This window comes from Micromesistius poutassou (genome assembly GCF_964030765.1).
Source record: "Micromesistius poutassou genome assembly, chromosome: 16".
Classification (NCBI taxonomy): domain Eukaryota; kingdom Metazoa; phylum Chordata; class Actinopteri; order Gadiformes; family Gadidae; genus Micromesistius; species Micromesistius poutassou.
The window spans coordinates 18,108,571-18,126,723 of NC_140286.1; the positions used below are offsets into that span (position 1 = coordinate 18,108,571).

Consider the following 18,153-nt stretch of genomic DNA (forward strand, 5'->3'; position numbering starts at 1 on the left):
GGTGATTTCTGGCAGCAGATCACACCAAACCAAGAGGCACATAAGGAACTCCATGCTGACAATCTCGCCAGACTGCGACTTTGCCTCTGAGACAGTTTTGCCTTCTTTTTCCACCGCGCCCCCACTCCCGTTTCTATGTCAAAATTAGATGATGGAATCTTATGAGATAGGGCGCCTACTCTAGCCTGTTAGTCCTCTAAAATGTTATATAACATTGAGGAAATGCAGAAATAATTTAGAAACGCACAGCAACAGCTAAATAAAGAAAATACAAAAAAATTAATAATATTTTTTTACCATCCCTTTGACGCCCCCCCTGCAGTGGCGCCCCTATGCGACAGGCAAGATTTGAACCCCGGTCACTGGCGTTCGGGTCTTATACTAATCCACCACTCCACTGCCGCTACAAAATATGCTATACATTTCTTACATAGGGTGTATTCAAAGTGAATTCCCTAAATTATAGAATAAAACAGGTTGGACGTTGCTTTTGCATTTTTGAAATCATCATCACTCCATTGGGATTAATGGCGATCAATTCTGCATTTGGCTTAGTTATTTTTAAGACAATATGAATTCATCTGATCTGCAAATTTTGCCAGCATGCCTCCCTAGCCTTATTATGTGCAACTGTGTTGCTCCTATCTGTTATCAGATTCTTCCTCATAGGAGTTAATTATGACTGCTAAATATACTGCTCTTATGGTGTGTTCCAGATGCCTCAGATCCGCATCCCCATCCGCTACCGCATTGACTTCAAACTTCTCTTGACAGTCTACAAATCCCTCCATGGTCTGGTCCCCACCTACCTCTCTGATATTCTCCACCACCACATCCCTTCTAGAGCACTGCGGTCAGCGGACCAACTTTTGTTGGAGGTGCCTGGTGTCTGGAACTGCCTCCCCCTACACATCCGGGCAGCCCAGTCGCTAAATGATTTTAAATCTCATTTAAAGACCCACCTTTTTTCACTGGCCTTCGATTAGCGTTTCCTTTTTACAAGTGCCAGCAAATAGTGTCCCCTAGTTACCTTTAAATTTCTCTTCTATTTTATCCTATTTTAACTCCTAGAGTCTTTGTCTTTTAATCCTTCCTTTTCTTTTATTTTCTTGCGCTTTTTTGCCCTAGGTTTTTTTTTTTTTTTCATTGTGTATCTGCACTTCCTGTGAAGCACTTTGGTTGCGGCTCAGCCGCATGTAAAATTGTGCTATACAAATAAAACTTGACTTGACTTGACTCAGATAGCCTACCTCGGAAGTGGGGAAATCTCCCATCTTTCATGCGGCATTTATCGGAGGCACGCCCCCTTTTGGTCACGCCCCCTCGGAATTCTGAGAGCTGACCGAGCGATGTGATGACGCTCGCAACAAAATGAATCAGATGAATCAGTTATTAGAACTGCTTGCGATGGTTGAACATGAGCGAGAATTTATCAGGTGATTTAATTGTACTTTATAATTGTAAGCTATAATGTACCGTAATGCAAATGTTAGAATGGGTGTTAATGGTGTGTTCCAGATGCCTCGGACAACAGCCTTCCGAGTTGCACTTGTGATGTAATTTCCTGTCTCGTAGCACTCGTAGCGTTTCCGTTCGTCTTTGTGATCGTGTCATGTCAGTGGCTAGTCATTGTTATTGTTAGCTACATTAGCCTCTATAGCAAATCAGCTTGAAAACGGACAACACAACTTTACATTGTATTGCACGCACAGCAAGACCGTGCAATGCATAAATTGTTGACCGGAATAAAGAAGAAATGTTGAAGAAAAATCAACATTAAAACGAGCAAAGTGGTACAAATACCAAAAAAATTAATCTCTTCACAGGCGCAGCCATTTTTGTTGAGAGTGTCGTCACTGAGCTCGGTCTATTCTCAGAATTCCGAGGGGGCTGGACCAAAAGGGGGCGTCGGTATTTCTCGGGCACCTCCGAGAAATACCGCAAGAAAGCTGGGAGATTTCCCAACTTGAAACTCAGAAGGCTGGTGTCCGAGGCATCTAGAACACACCATAAGTCTGCTATCCATTTGGCCTTTTGTGCTGGTACGCCGGCCTGCTCAACGAGAACGTGACGTAACATTCTAGCTCTTCCCACCTTAAAAGTGTTCCAGTAGTCTTTTATGTGCGACGAGTGGGAGAATAATGGACGGCTGGAGGTGGCAGCAGTAGTAGCAGGCTAGTCATTGTTGTTTGCAACATTAGGCTCTTCAGCAAACCAGCTCGAAAACACAACTTTACATTGTATTGCACACACAGCAAGACCGTGCAATGCGTACATTGGTGACCGGATTAAAGCAGCAATGTAATCAAGTATGTAAGAGCAGTGTACATCGACATTAAAGACACCAACGTGGAACAAAGAGAAAGAAAATACATCTCAACTTTATTAACTACGGGCGCAGCCATCTTCGTTTGTCGAACCTCACGGGAATCTTTCACGACTCGGTTACTCATCAGAAGCCCCAGTGGGAGCTGTTATCCCCAAAGAAAAGGAGGCGTGCCTCAATGCCGCAATGCATCAATGCCGCAAGAAAGCTGGGACATCCGACTGGGATGGTGGGCGTATACCAAACAAATGGATTGCACCATTAGTGCTTCACTTTAGTCTACCAATGACGTAATGACAGTGAAATGGGCCTCCATTGTTGTGATGTGAACTCGGAGGACTCGGGTATTAATCTATCCATTCTGTAAAGTTGAGTAAAATGACGCGATAAAAGCCCATCTCACGGGATCGCTCATTGAAACTAAAGCAGAAAACCTGGCTTGACAAATTCACTCGTAAGTGAGCTTTGTGGTACCATTTAACTCTGATCGCGAGTTGCGTCTGTCGATCCAGGTTTTCCCAAGAAAGCCTGGGTATGTTCAGCGTGCTTCGTAGTATACCCCACTAGTAAGTCCTTCCAATGAAAGATTAGATGGTTTTGCACAATGTTATAACGTAATAAAACTTTGTTTTATATATCTCTCTATTTACCATTGATCACCATTGAACATCACCATGCCGCAGCTGTGCGATAAAAACCCTGCAGTGCCATGCTGTCACTTATCAACAGCGTCACAACTGGTCTGGCCCGACCAATGAGAAGGGCCTATCTGGCCCGACCAATGAGAAGGGCCTATTTGCAGGTTGTCCGCACGACACACCCACTTTACTCGAGGTACACCACATCCCCCCAAGAGAGCTTTAACTGACCAACACCGAAACCCTCAAACCTTATAAATGATCACTAAACCTAACCATCTCTTTAACCTTATTCCTAAACTCAACCCCTTGAAACCATACCAAAACATAACCATCTCTAACCTATTACCTAAACTTAACCATCTCTAACATAGACCTACATTTAATAATCTCTAACCTAATTCCTTAATTTAACCATTTCTAATCTAAAACCTTAATTTAACCAATCTCTAAATGAATACCTAAATTTAGCCATGTAATAGGCTTAAATTAGCAATTTATTTTAGACTAAAACTAACCATACCCTACTAGATTATACTGGAAATTGAATTAGAAATATATGAATACCATATATACTGTAATATACATACATTTGAGTTATTTAATAAAGTATTGAGGCAAATATTCCTATACCATTAATATATGAAAGGGCCCCCACTCCCACTTGTGATGTCACTACAGGGCAGGGCAGGGCAGATTTGAAAAGCTTGTAATGGCTAATCAAAAACAGACCTGGTGGTAAAATAGGTTAATATGGCTTTAATATGGATGAGTGACTTTTAAATCATCCCTTACTACAGGAAAAAAGTATGATCTATGAAGCTCCACAAACCTCTGTTACATTGATAATTGTCACTCCATTTATGTGAACAACTATAAATTCCAGTGTAGCTGCATGCAGTGATGAGAATGGAGAATGGAGCATCAGAGAGAAGGTGAAGCTTCCCAGACACTTATAGTAGAACGTCACGGTCATCGCTCATTATAGTTAGCTACTTTAAAAAAAAAGAACTAATCCTAGAACTTTTGAACAAAAAGACAGTACAAGCCTTCAAATCCCCTAACATGAATGTAGTCTGAGCACCAGCCCTCTCCAGAATTGGAAGGTTTACATTTGGCACCAACCACAGCACAGCAGAGCCCCCCCCCCCCTGAGGTGCACTACACACTAGGTTCACGTGACGCAATAACGAAGGGGGGGCGGCCGCAGTGTTTATCTTGGCTGAGTTTGTCAGTTTGAAAGTTAAACAGACGCCAGGATACATATACCGGGGATGAACGTCGCCTGGTCTCCCTATCTGACTCGCCTCGCTACCGGCAGATCTTACACCTCTTGGCCCTGTGTCGCCCATCTTGCGGACAATGTGTTCCATGAGCATCGCTGTGACTCTGGTTCTCATGGCAGTGGGGGCCCAGGGGCTGCCCACCGTCGGGCTGCCCACCGTCGAACTGCCCCCCGTCGGGCTGCCCCCCGTCGGGCTGCCCCCCGTCTTGCTGCCCCCCGTCTTGCTGCCCCCCGTCTTGCTTCCCTCTGCCAGGCTGATCCCCGTTGGGCTGCCGACGATCAGCCGGCCTCCATGCGATTCTCCTGATATAGAAGCTGTAGCCATGGTGGCTCAGGATTACCTCAACGGCCAACACACTCACGGCTACAAGTACGTCCTGAACAGGATTGAGGATGTCAAGGTCCTCATTACGGTAAGCCTGGTGTGCCCGGGGGGGGAAAACACTGAAGTTACAGCCCCTGTATACCTTGGGCTGCAGCCACCCCAGTGTTTAGATTTATTTACTTGGGAAAAAAAAGGCACTTTAGGAAGCCATGTGAAAAAAGTTCTAAAACAATATTCAGAAGAGTGTATTTGTGTGATTATATACATATATGCAAATGTGTTTATTGTTCTAGTTTCACAGGTGAGAATGTTATTAAGATCAGATTCGTTCTTTAATCGACTTGCCTTTCACATGACATTCATTGACTTTCATGTGATATTTTGAACAAATGACTTGAACTTGAACAGGTCTTATTTTGAACATGTCCCTCATGTTCTCTGTAGCCCAGTGGAGACACTACATACCTGATGGATGTGGACCTGCTGGAGACCAGCTGTCATGTGCTGGATCCCAAGCCTCTCGCCAACTGCTCTGTCAGGCCCAAAGTGATGACGGTGAGACTCATCTGAATCACACAGAGTAGGACACAAAGATAGATGAAAGGTGCCTTTATCACAAAGTCAGATTGAGAGTAACATTGATGGCAGTTCATTTTAACATATTTAAACACATATATATACACACACACACACACACACACACACACACACACATATAAAATGATATAAATGATGTGCTTGTGACTCAGGCAGTTGAAGGAGACTGCGACGTGGTGTTGAAGCAGGTGGGGGGGGCTCTGAGCGTCACCGCCTTCAAATGTAAAACTGAAGGTAATTATGGTTGGTAATGTCACACACACACACACACACACACACACACACACACACACACACACACACACACACACACACACACACACAAAATAAAACCTTTCTTCTGTTCTCCTCCTTGTTGCAGAATCAACTGAAGACATGTGCCTGGGCTGCCACACCCTCCTCCCCCTGAACGACACCAGTGGATTAGACTTTGTCCAGGCGTCTCTAGGAACCTTCAACGACAGAACCAATCAGACCTTCACCCTAATGGAGGTTGGGAGGATGTCCAAACGGGTACGTTCTGACATAATCACACGTTCAGCAATTCATCAAGAAATAAATAAAGACTGCATTTGAGTGAGTAAGAGCAAAGACGTTTTTACCATCTTGGTTTCAGACGGTTCTTGGTGGAGACGTCGTTGCAGCTGAGTATGTCATAATAGAGGCCAATTGTACAGGCAGTGAATGTGTGCCCTCGGATAATGCTGTAAGTAAAGGGAGCAATCAATCAATCCTTCTCTAAGAATTATTTAGGGACAATAAATATAAATCGTATCAACATACAAACCATTGTGAATACAATAATGCTAAATGCTACAAGAGGCAATCATAAAATGTTTTCCTACTTTAGGAACAAGGCATTTGCGTGGCAGAAGGTTTGGGTTCTAACATCATCGTCGACTGCACTATGTTTGGCGTTCTGGTAAATGAAACCATTCAATAATCAACATTCCCTAATGTATATTCATAAATTTCAAACCCAGTTTTCATCGGGGTCCATTCAATGTTTTTCAGTCAATAAACGACAGCAGCACTGCAGCCTCCAGTCCTTCCCTGCTCCCAGTGATCCAGCCCGGTCACGGACACCACAAACTTACCCTCATCCATAACCCCGGGCTCAGCGGACTCCTGTCTGCAGAGTCCGCCGCCGGCGAGTCCGGCGAGTCAACGGAGTCCGGTGAGGTGATTCAGGTAGCGCTAGGATCTTCACCAACCTCTGTGGCTGCTGACCCTCCCCTGTCTGCTGTCGTCCCCGTTAACGCTGTTCTCGACCCGGTCACGGAGCTCTTGCCAATTCCGCCCGTACACCTGACTGTGGAGGACCCAGCCATAGCTGATGGCATGCCAACGGTTGGCTCCGTCCCGACCGTGGCTCTCCCAGCCGGTGATGACAGCACAAAGGCCGTGATAATAAAAAGGGCAGCAGAATCAGTTATGCCCGTCATGCTTCCAGAACTGACCCTTCCTGTTCCACAATGTCCCGGGAGGATCAGACACTATTAGGTTTTCCCCGTCCCAGCGCAAAGACTCCCCGTCCCAGCGCAAAGACTCCCCGTCCCAGCGCAAAGACACAGCATTGCAGCGAGGGCTGTCCTGATATAGCCTACCCCGACATGTCCTGCTGAGACCTAGCTTTATACTACAGGGAACTAGCTGCAGAACATAAGCAACTAAAGAGTCTGCCAAATATAGTTAAACACTAACAATCTTGACTGATCAATAAAACTATCCTTATGGTACAATCTCCTGTGGTGCTTGGAAGTTAGAATTTTGTTCGAATTTTGCCAATGGGACTTCAATAAAATATTGTTCTTGAATCCTCTACATATCTCTGTACGACATAAATAGGTTTGGTAATTTAACTCCATGCACATCAAGGCGTTGATAAAATCCTTAATTGTTTTACCAGATTTCCTTAGCAATGTAAGCCAATGTGTAGGGTCATTAAGTTAGATAAAGTGCAGTATTTTTCAATATCAAAAGCGTAGTAAAAGTAGATGGATCATTTGGAATTTACAGGGTACTACACCCAAATGTTGGGAGTATGCAAGACCTAACTAAAATGTTTCACTGGCTGATATTCAACCTAAAAACAAGGTTGAATGAAGAGACATGATGAATGAACAAAACACTATTTACATAGACAGGTCAATACTTGACTAACATCAGTTCCGGAGTTTATGTAAATAAGTTGAAAATCTTTAAGGTCAATGTACTTTTGCTTCATTTGTCTGGACAGTTCAAACATAAATTCTCCTTCTAAAAATAAACCCATAAAGGAACAGTTATTAATAGGAGATGAAGTTTACTCATTAGAAATCGTCTGCACATGATAAACAGGATTATAAAGAACACAGACAACCACGTTAACTCTGCAAGTTTGAAATGAAAAAAGAATTCCATTCCTTTTTATTTTTTTCACAACATAATGGATCAGTGTTTACTTTGCATGACCACTTCTTGGGAATGGTTGGTTTATGTCTCCTGGAGAGAAAAATAAAATACATTAAGGCATTAGAAACAATTAAATACAAAGAAGAAGTCCTTAACCCAGGGAGCTGTTACTTGCCGTTTGGATAGCCATCAACTGAAGAATGTTGGTTGAATGACTCTCCAAGGATATGATTGGATTGATCTTGTCTTCTATACATGTCATCCATTTGGTTCCCAGGTTGTGGTAGATGAGATGTCTCCTTGCTTTGTGGATAATGTCTTAAAGGCTCAGACGCCAAGTGTGTGTGACTACGACCCAGGGCCCTGGTTGCCAGCCTCGGGGAGCTTGGCTCGCTTCCTGGAGGACCATGTTCCAACAAAACGTACCCATTGGACAATGGACGCTCAGAGTTCAGCTTTACAAATTTCCTTGAGTTACTCAAAGGGTGCACAGCATCAACGTAGTCAGTTGAATCCCCACTTGATGCCATGGCATCTTGAAACATGTCATGTTGTCCAGGTTCCAAAATCGTAAACCGACCATGAGTCACAAGGGTTTGAGATGGGCTTTGCTTCTCGTCAGGTGATTGCAGTTCATTTGTTGGTTGTTCATATTGTTGGATGTAGGTAGGGCGGCCCAACTCTGACTGAGAGGATTCAAAACTTTGTGGTAAATCCTGGTCAAGGATGCCCTCTGGTGGAATATATTCAAATTCTTGATTTCCTTTGCTTGCATGTTTAACTGCCTGTGATAGAAAATTAAGGTTTTGGAATGGAGGGTTCACAATTGTATCATGGGATGCTTCAATAGTGTTCGGTAGCCCAGAGTCTAGAGTGCCCTGTATTTCCTCTGGAACAGATTGTCCCAATGTAGAGAATCGGGCAATTCTACGGTCAACTTTAAGAGGGTAAATGAAGTGATCATGATGGTGGTAACTGAAGGACACACAGCATTCACTTAATCCAGAAAGGCATTTCTCAGGGCAATGTACAAAGGAATTAAATGGGGGTCCTGGTCCAGATTCGCTAGGTTTTGTTTGGGTCACTGTAGCTAGAGGATCAATAGGTTGAAGGTGCCCTTCAGTCTTTGAAGTTGGTGATGCAGGTTTCTGTGGAACACCAGGTGTTAGTAGATCAGGACCTTGGGAGAGCTGTGGTGGCCAGAAATAGTTAGGAAATGGATAAGGCCATGCGTTTTGTCCCTCTGGACCTACAGGTGTTTTACTGGCATGGATTTTAGGTGGCGTGGGGGGAGTCACAGGTTCTTGCCCTTCAGTCTTTGAAGTTGGTGATGCAGGTTTCTGTGGAACACCAGGTGTTAGTAGATCAGGACCTTGGGAGAGCTGTGGTGGCCAGAAATAGTTAGGAAATGGATAAGGCCATGCGTTTTGTCCCTCTGGACCTACAGGTGTTTTACTGTCATGGATTTTAGGTGGCTTGGGATGATTCACTGGTTCTTCCCCTTCAGTCTTTGAAGTTGGTGATGCAGGTTTCTGTGGAACACCAGGTGTTAGTAGATAAGGACCTTGGGAGAGCTGTGGTGGGCAGAAATAGTTAGGAAATGGATAAGGCCATGCGTTTTGTCCCTCTGGACCTACAGGCGTTTTACTGTCATGGATTTTAGGTGGCTTGGGATGATTCACTGGTTCTTCCCCTTCAGTCTTTGAAGTTGGTGATGCAGGTTTCTGTGGAACACCAGGTGTTAGTAGATCAGGACCTTGGGAGAGCTGTGGTGGGCAGAAATAGTTAGGAAATGGATAAGGCCATGCGTTTTGTCCCACTGGACCTACAGGCGTTTTACTGTCATGGATTTTAGGTGGCTTGGGATGAGTCACTGCTTCTTCCCATTCAGTCTTTGAAGCTGGTGACGCAGGTTTCTGTGGAACACCAGGTGTTAGTAGATCAGGACCTTGGGAGAGCTGTGGTGGGCAGAAATAGTTAGGAAATGGATAAGGCCATGCGTTTTGTCCCACTGGACCTACAGGCGTTTTACTGTCATGGATTTTAGGTGGCTTGGGATGAGTCACTGGTTCTTCCCATTCAGTCTTTGAAGCTGGTGACGCAGGTTTCTGTGGAACACCAGGTGTTAGTAGATCAGGACCTTGGGAGAGCTGTGGTGGCCAGAAATAGTTAGGAAATGGATAAGGCCATGCATTTTGTCCCTCTGGACCTACAGGCGTTTTACTGTCATGGATTTTAGGTGGCGTGGGGGGAGTCACTGGTTCTTCCCATTCAGTCTTTGAAGCTGGTGACGCAGGTTTCTGTGGAACACCAGGTCTTAGTAGATCAGGACCTTGGGAGAGCTGTGGTGGCCAGAAATAGTTAGGAAATGGATAAGGCCATGCATTTTGTCCCTCTGGACCTACAGGCGTTTTACTGTCATGGATTTTAGGTGGCTTGGGATGAGTCACTGGTTCTTCCCCTTCAGTCTTTGACGTTGGTGATGCAGGTTTCTGTGGAACACCAGGTGTTAGTAGATCAGGACCTTGGGAGAGCTGTGGTGGCCAGAAATAGTTAGGAAATGGATAAGGCCATGCATTTTGTCCCTCTGGACCTACAGGCGTTTTACTGTCATGGATTTTAGGTGGCGTGGGGGGAGTCACTGGTTCTTCCCATTCAGTCTTTGAAGCTGGTGACGCAGGTTTCTGTGGAACACCAGGTCTTAGTAGATCAGGACCTTGGGAGAGCTGTGGTGGCCAGAAATAGTTAGGAAATGGATAAGGCCATGCGTTTTGTCCCTCTGGACCTACAGGCGTTTTACTGTCATGGATTTTAGGTGGCTTGGGATGAGTCACTGGTTCTTCACCTTCAGTCTTTGACGTTGGTGATGCAGGTTTCTGTGGAACACCAGGTGTTAGTAGATCAGGACCTTGGGAGAGCTGTGGTGGCCAGAAATAGTTAGGAAATGGATAAGGCCATGCGTTTTGTCCCTCTGGACCTACAGGCGTTTTACTGTCATGGATTTTAGGTGGCTTGAGATGAGTCACTGGTTCTTCCCCTTCAGTCTTTGAAGTTGGTGATGCAGGTTTCTGTGGAACACCAGGTGTTAGTAGATCAGGATCTTGGGAGAGCTGTGGTGGCCAGAAATAGATAGGAAATGGATAAGGCCATGCGTTTTGTCCCTCTGGACCTACAGGTGTTTTTGTGTCATGAGTTTTAGGTGGCTTGGGATGGGTCACAGGTTCTTGCTCTTCAGTCTTTAAAGTTGGTGAAGCAGGCTTCTGTGAAGGACCAACAGGAAGAGATGGATGATATAATGGAGTCTGATGAAGTGGAAATTGATCTGGAGTTTGAAAAGCAGATGGATGTGGTGGCCAGAAATGGTAAGGAAATGGATAAGCCTGGTGTTTGTTGTCTGGGTGTGCAGGGCTTTTTGGTGGAAGAGGCACTGTTACTTGGGCTTTAGGTGGTTGATGAATGTTTGGGTGTTTCAAGGGAGCCACAGTGGGAAGAAGAGCTTTGCTTGGGCCATCAACAATTTGTATGCTTGGACAAGAAACTTTAACTGCACCATCCCCAGCTAGGCCTAGAGTGAACATCCCATCCTGCAACACAAATATTGCAGTGTTCAACAATGTTGTAAGATAAGAGGAATCCAACTTAAAAAAGAACAAGGTGTGGAACTATACCTTCACTGCCAAACAGGGGGCATAGCGAATAGAGATGGCTGCACCACCAGGATTAGAAGCAAATTCAAAGCCAAACCCACATCTTAGCAAGACCTCCATCAGAGGTTTCCACAGACCATTCACTGAAAACAAAAAGCCAAATCCTTAGAGCTTTTACAAATCATGTCAGCTAAAGGTCGGTCAACTTGAAAGGTGCAATGTGTACAACTGAGTGGCCTCTAGCGGAACAGACATGGCAGAATTAGAATATTCATAAAGGTTTTAATTAGTTTAGAATCCCAGGACAGTAATTGTTACATTTCTTTAACTTAGAATGAGCCCTTTATATCTACATGGGGAGCGGGTCCACTTCCAACCAGCCCACATGTTTAAAGTCCATGTTTCTACAGTAGCCCAGAACGGACAAACTGATTTAAATAGGACACGTTTTCAATTAACAATCATAGTCACCAGCTTAGCTAGGCCCTATATTTGTACAGACATAGGCCCTGTCCGAATTCTCTCCCTTCCCCTAGATTTGAGCCCTTACCCTAGGTTTTGTGCATTCCCATGAAGAGGTAGGGTGTCCCAATACTTAAGGGAGCAAGGGGGGGGGTGCGGTTTTCCTTTAAAAAAATAAAAATCAACCCTTGAACGCTAGCCAGCTTGGTAGATAACTTGCAGCTAAGGGCACTCAAAGCAAGTGTTCTTGTTAAGGGGAGAGAAATGGGACTGGGCCTCACTTGGCTACACAATGCTAAGATAGACAATGACATCACTTTAGAAGTACCAAATGGCAATTTACAGGTCACTGTAGCTTATCCTAGTCCAGTGAAAGGGAGAGGTGGGAAGGGTGCAAGGGATTGCAATAGATATCACTTAATCCAACACATTGCACCTTTAAACCCAACATTCCATGGAGAAATACATACAATTAACTTGGATCTTATGGACTGGAGAAGCCCAGTCGGTATTCACAACCATTCCTGCAGTGTTGCAGGTTACCCTAGGAGGATTATTAGGAGACTGTGTCCTGACAGGGCAAGACATTCTCACAGGTATACCCCACCAATGTAGTGAAAGAACATAGCCCTCTTCCTGTTGGTAGATAAATGGAAATTGCATTCAAGTTAAAAAAAAAAATGGTGAAACTACAATTGGTGAAATTGACATAACCAGGCCTGCAAATCAAACCTCAAGAGAGACGAAACATCCATCATAAGGTGCATCCAAGACCAAATCTCTTTGTGTCGTTTTCAAGGTATATCCACAGCTTGACGGCAGCTCTGACAGGGGAAGAGGAGCCAGACTGCTTCCTGTATGAAATGTTGGTGTCAGATATACAAAGAATACATTTTGAATAGGCCTATGTAAATCATAAAATACACCCGATTACTTAATGACATAGCAAATTGTAACAGCCATTCCCACCAGGGAATCACGGTATTACACACTACACTTAAGATGTTTCCCACTTTCTGAATGAAATGTGCAGTGATTGCTTCTTGTTGATACAGGTCTATTTTACAATGTAGGCTAAATATTAAGATGCATTTTTTGCATAACTTCATTCCAAGTAACGAGCCTCAGCTAGGCATCCCCTCGGCCCATTTCAGAAACACTTGCAGCAGGATCAGTAAATTTGTTACAAGATATCTTTGACAACAATTTCACATTCGTTGTTTAGGCCTACAATGAATGAAAATCCAAAATGCTTACCTCTGTCTATGACGAATAGAGATCCAGGGGTAGAAAACGAACCTTTAACATTCAGCTTCATCGAGTCACCTGTGCATTCAACATTAGGCTCCGTTTGCATCAGTTTCTGAACCTCCACACTGCCGGAGTTTGCAGCCCCATCTCCCTGCGCTCTGAAGTATGCCTTCGCCTCATCCCAACCTGCAGGCATACAAACAAGACTGTCTCAGCTCTACAATCAACAGCATTAGATCTAAACCGGTCAGAAAAGTCACGATACGTCGAACTGTAAAACTGACAAAATCGTGTTTTGAATTGTTAGTGGTCCATTGAACGTTACGTACCCATATCAGACTGATAGTCTGCATCAACAAGAGGTTCTCCCAGCGTTGCATTTTCGCGCGGATGCCGTCCAATAATAAGTCTTCCCCGGGGACTATGCGCATCTTTCGGTTTAGTTTGGGTCGAATTGCCTCTAGAGTTGAACTCCCAAATTACGGAAGGGTTTGGAGAGGATACTTTTGGAAGAGCCACGTAGTGGCAACGAGTAATGGCAAGCAATAACATTCCTACACATATCACAAAGCTTCTCCACGCCATTGAATAAAGTGCACAACAAACAGCGTGCCGCACAATGTCAACTTCCACTGATTTGTGGTTAAGGTGCGCTGCGTTAGGACTAATAATCATTGATCTCACACAGGTGGGACTGATGCTCCATTTAAAAGACCAGCCAGAGTTTTCATCGTTGCAGGGCTCTCAAGTTTCAGAGTGAAATTTTGGCGAAGGCGGCGGCAGGGGTGGGGGTTTGGTTTGAGTGGGGACAGGAGTCTGATCTGATAAATTAGGGTGACCAGATTTGGGGGGGGGGGGAATTCTGAGATCTTTAACCAAGATCTCAGAATTGATTCCCAGTCAGACCCAGAAAGAAGGAATTTAACAGAAGGTAACAGTGTGTCATGACCTTTAATTTGTTTTGAGGAGGGCTGTCAAACCATGAGAAAACCTTTAGGGTCTATATTGCGAGAATAGGTTAGCCTACTTGGACCCCGCTCATTGCCAAACGTGACTTTATTTAGCCTAATGACTGATATTGAAAAGTAACAACATATAATTAATGTTAAAACAGAATTAAAATACTATATCCTAATTAAAATATAGCCTATAGAAGCCAAAAGATTCAGTAAACGGATGCCTATATTGACTTTTTCTTTCCGTGCTTAGCTCGAAAGGCACTTGTGATATAAATAAAATATAGGCTAAGTAACACCAAACTAACAATTTCTAGTTGAATTCCAACAAGGTCCACAGTCCACACGGAGGCAGAGAGACAGGAGACATGGAAGGATGGAGGGAGAGAGACTGGAAGAGTTTTTGACTGTCCTACTGACCAATTTTGAAGCGGATCCGATAAATTCCCTAGGAGGAGTTCATTAAAATACAAGGCGAAAATGTGAAAATTACCACAAAATGGTGATGACGATTTTTGCATTTTTGGACTGTTGCTATAGCGCCACCTTTAGGCCGATTTAGATCAAATTTGGACAGTTTCATCTTGAGCGTTGTTTTGCCAATCAACTTCATTTTACTTGAGCAGTTGGAACTTTGGGCCCCAACGGCCACTAAGTCGGTCCCGCTTAAATAAAACATGCGTCTATGAACTGTGGCGATTTTAGTGACAGGCCACGCCCATTTCTATGGCACGCGCTATTTGAAAATATGTCGACTTTAACTTGTTCATAATTTGATTCCGAACAACTTTTGTTTTGGAGTCTACATCATAGGAGTCCAACTTGATGTTGATATGAGCATTTAACTATTTTTGCGTTTTGAACCACGCCCCTTTTAGAAGTCAATGGCTCATGGGTGCTTTAAACTTTATTGTAGGCCTACAGACTAATCTTTATGTCAGATTGAAGATAATGGTCCATAGATGATATGGGCTAAAGGATTTTTGTCAAAGTAAAAAAACCTGGGATCCTTATAGGCAATTTACTGTTTTAAACTAAATTCTAAATGGCGGAAAATCTGGGAACCGGAAGTCATAGGTTCTTGAGGCATATTTGTTCAGCATGAGGATATGAATGTGTGAATAAAGTTTCATGAGTGTAGGTCAAACCGGTTACGAGATATGCTTGTAATGTGCAAAGTTATCATTTTTGGGCAGTTGGTATAGCGCCACCTTTGGGCCAATCAGTGTAATATTTGCTGTCTGTTAATCTTGGGTCAACCTCTACAGGTCTAGTAAGTTTCATAAAAAGCGTGCGATCGGTGTAGGCTGTGTAAGTCAAACGTGTCGGAATAAAAAAAACACTAACGATTACAATAGGTTGCCTCGCACTTTGTGCTTGGCACCTAATAAAACAAACGTAACGTTATTTTAAAATGACAGCACTAGTTTGAGGCATTTATTTGCGCTCTCAGACCTTAACCAAGACTTTTTTCTTCTTCCTGCAGATGGTGCAGTTACCTCGAATAGCCACAGATGGGCAAGACCGACTGCAAAACTCGTAATGTCGGTTTATATTTGCCTGTCAACCGTTGTCTTTATACAATTTACATGTATACACTTTTTCGTTGTAAATTAATTGAAAATACACCCAAAGTTCACGTTGATTGTACCGTAAATACAACTTTATGTGTGAAACGTTATCTCTCGATTCCAATTGGGGGTATGGCATACCATGTGACCAGAAGTAACATTTCATTATTTCGTGGTGGGTTATGTCGTTTTTTCTATGAAAACAGCATTCATATTATCTGTCAAATCTACGGACATGTTGCTGTTCGTTGATATTTGTTAATGTAAATAAATCGCGTTTATAAATCTCGTAGCACCGTCATTGATAACGACATGTAGGAGAACTAGGCTCAAACCTCGGACCTTGTTCGAGTATCGCTTCTCGGCCTTTTGGCTAAGATCAAGTGTAGTATCTGTTCTTATCAGTTTAATATCTGATACGTCCCCTACCCGGGGACCATATATTAAATTGATTTTTGGAACTGGGAGATGGAAAAGGGGCTTGCTCCGTCCACTCCACGCATCGACCTGGTATTGCAGTACCTCCAGGAACGGTGCACCCCCTCTCACTGTCAATAACAATGTATGTCCGTGTGAAATAGTTCACGTCTTTCTGCTGTTTATTGGCTTTGTTAAAGGATTCGCATTCTAGCCTTTAGTATACTTTCTGTCTTCTGACTTGTTTGGTCCAGATAGTGTTGCCATTTCTTTTAAATTGAAACCGGTGAGATACGTTACCGAAAGAAGATGCTGCGAGTTGATGTAAAGTTACTTATTCTATGCTTAGTTTATTTAGACAATAGTGTTGAACCTTATTGATTTAAGATGCTTCTGTGTTCAGTTCACGGAGCGTGTTTGCCATTGGTTCATCTTTGTATTGTTGAAGACACCTGGAATTAAAGAATAGCATGGCCAACACTGAAATTAGCCGACAGGCGACAGAGAAAGGTGCGCGAAGGACGTTGTAGACCAGCCTGCACTGCAGTCAATGCAGTAGGTCCGAATAGATGGATGGATAGATAGATCTAACGAGCATGTTTCCTGTATATTATCATATCAGTGAATGGACGGAAAAAGATGGGCTATTTGGCGTGATATCTCTTGCGTGTGCGTGAGAGCGTGAGATTGATGCTGAAAGCGTGAGTGTCACGCCAGATGCGTGAGAGTTGGCAACCCTGCGGTATGCCCGATGGCCAGTCCGTCCCTGCCACTGGTGATGTGTCGCCTTTAACACACTGGTTACTTACTAATTACCTGTAAAACTCATGAAATAATTATTTCTTGTATTTCTGAAAGAGCAGTCTTGAACCGGGGGTCCGTGGATTGTTTCGGGGGGTCCTACTAATTTGTGTAGCATAAATAGGCCTATATATTTTTGGTATTATATTTTGAAATAATTTTTTCTGGTTGCAATTTAGGCCCAATCCCAATTTACCCCTTGGCCCTACCCCTTGCTTTTCAGTTTCCCTCAAAGCAGAGGGCCAAGGGAAATTCTTCCCCTACGAAATGGGACAACCCTTCGAGACCCAGTTACGTCATTAGTAGTCGTTTACTGAAATAGACGCGACGAGTTTGTTGCCAGTTGTTTCGAGTTTCACAATACCGTCCTCGGCTGTCGTGATTTTTCTTGCTTATTGCTTGTCTCCGGAAAGTGTAAACGCTTTTTTCCACAACACTTTAATTTCAGAATAAATCTTTCTCTCTGGAATTTTACTGTTTAGTTTGAATGTAACTGTATTGAACTTAGATAAGAATCGTATTCATGCTCACAATCTTTTAGAAACTGCAACATTGCACTTTATTTTCCATCGAACATTTTACCAAAAGATGATATATAAAACCAGAATAAACATAGAACTTGAGGTAGTGTGCCATAAATGTAAAAAATAAATATGATACAAACAAGAACCAGTGATATAATGGAACTAATATTGCACGTTACAAAAAAGGCATTAACAATCACACACACACAATCACTAACTTTTTCAAAGGGGCCCAAAATACGGTCCGTTTTAAACCACCAGTGGATGGTTCATCTTTCTTTCTTTCTGGGGGTTGGGGGGCTAAGGGCTACCAATGCAGAAGAGGGGCCTGAGGTGGAGGGGAGGGCTCTGTGGTGGCAGTGGTCTCAGCGATCTCCTGAAAGAAAACATAACAAATGAAAAGGAATTATATGGCAGAAATGGGTGATATGGCCCCATGTTATGTACAATATATGTATAATAACTGATAGATAGAGGTGGAACTCCAAAAAAAATGAATATCGTGCAAAAATTCATTTATTTCAGTAATTCAACTTAAAAGGTGAAACTAATATATTATATAGACTCATTAAATGCAAAGTCAGATATTTCAAGATTTCAGATTTATTTGTTATAATTCTGATGATTATGGCTTACAGCTTATGAAAACCCCAAATTCAAATCTCAGAAAATTAGAATGTTACATGAAATCGATAAAAAAGGATTTTAAATACAGAAAATGTCAGCCCTCTGAAAAGTATAATCATGCATATGTACTCAGTACTTGGTTTGGGCCCCTTTTGCATGAATTACTGCCTCAATGAGGCGTGGCATGGATGCTATCAGCTTGTGGCACTGCTGATGTGGTATGGAATGAAATTAACTTTACATTTATATAGCGCTTTTCAAGTCACCCAAAGTGCTTTACAGTGAAGGGGACCTCACTAACCACCACCAACGTGTAGCACCCGCTTGGGTGA

At 43.3% G+C, this 18,153-nt stretch overlaps 2 protein-coding genes and 1 non-coding gene across 3 annotated transcripts; 2 read left to right on the forward strand and 1 right to left on the reverse strand.

The window, feature by feature from the left end:
* The first annotated feature begins 4,221 nt into the window (after positions 1-4,221).
* On the forward strand, positions 4,222-6,915 carry ahsg2 (alpha-2-HS-glycoprotein 2). Its single transcript, XM_084481290.1, has 7 exons — positions 4,222-4,662; positions 5,019-5,129; positions 5,324-5,405; positions 5,533-5,684; positions 5,788-5,877; positions 6,022-6,093; positions 6,186-6,915. Exons 1-7 carry the CDS (start codon positions 4,327-4,329, stop codon positions 6,672-6,674), a joined length of 1,332 nt encoding a protein of 443 aa, XP_084337416.1. The 5' UTR covers positions 4,222-4,326; the 3' UTR covers positions 6,675-6,915.
* Positions 6,916-9,260: 2,345 nt separating this feature from the next.
* On the reverse strand, positions 9,261-13,510 carry LOC311360738 (uncharacterized protein; the record flags this gene model as incomplete). The annotated part of the gene is made up of 14 exons (XM_084480830.1): positions 9,261-9,289; positions 9,406-9,481; positions 9,587-9,673; positions 9,779-9,865; positions 9,971-10,057; positions 10,163-10,249; positions 10,355-10,441; positions 10,547-10,633; positions 10,970-11,149; positions 11,234-11,355; positions 12,145-12,310; positions 12,407-12,528; positions 12,932-13,111; positions 13,255-13,510. The coding sequence occupies 14 exons, from the start codon at positions 13,508-13,510 to the stop codon at positions 9,261-9,263; spliced, it is 1,653 nt and encodes a 550-aa protein (XP_084336956.1).
* Positions 13,511-15,805: 2,295 nt separating this feature from the next.
* LOC311361461 (U2 spliceosomal RNA) lies at positions 15,806-15,996 on the forward strand. The gene has a single exon (XR_014638634.1). It is a non-coding gene; the product is annotated as a U2 spliceosomal RNA (small nuclear RNA).
* Positions 15,997-18,153: the final 2,157 nt, after the last annotated feature.

Coding starts and splice junctions, on each gene's coding strand:
- ahsg2 (XM_084481290.1), top strand. CDS start 4,327: ATGTGTTCCATGAGCATCGCTGTGACTCTGGTTCTCATGGCAGTGGGG. Junction 5,130..5,323: donor TCAGGCCCAAAGTGATGACG/GTGAGACTCATC, acceptor CTTGTGACTCAG/GCAGTTGAAGGAGACTGCGA. Junction 5,685..5,787: donor TTGGGAGGATGTCCAAACGG/GTACGTTCTGAC, acceptor TCTTGGTTTCAG/ACGGTTCTTGGTGGAGACGT.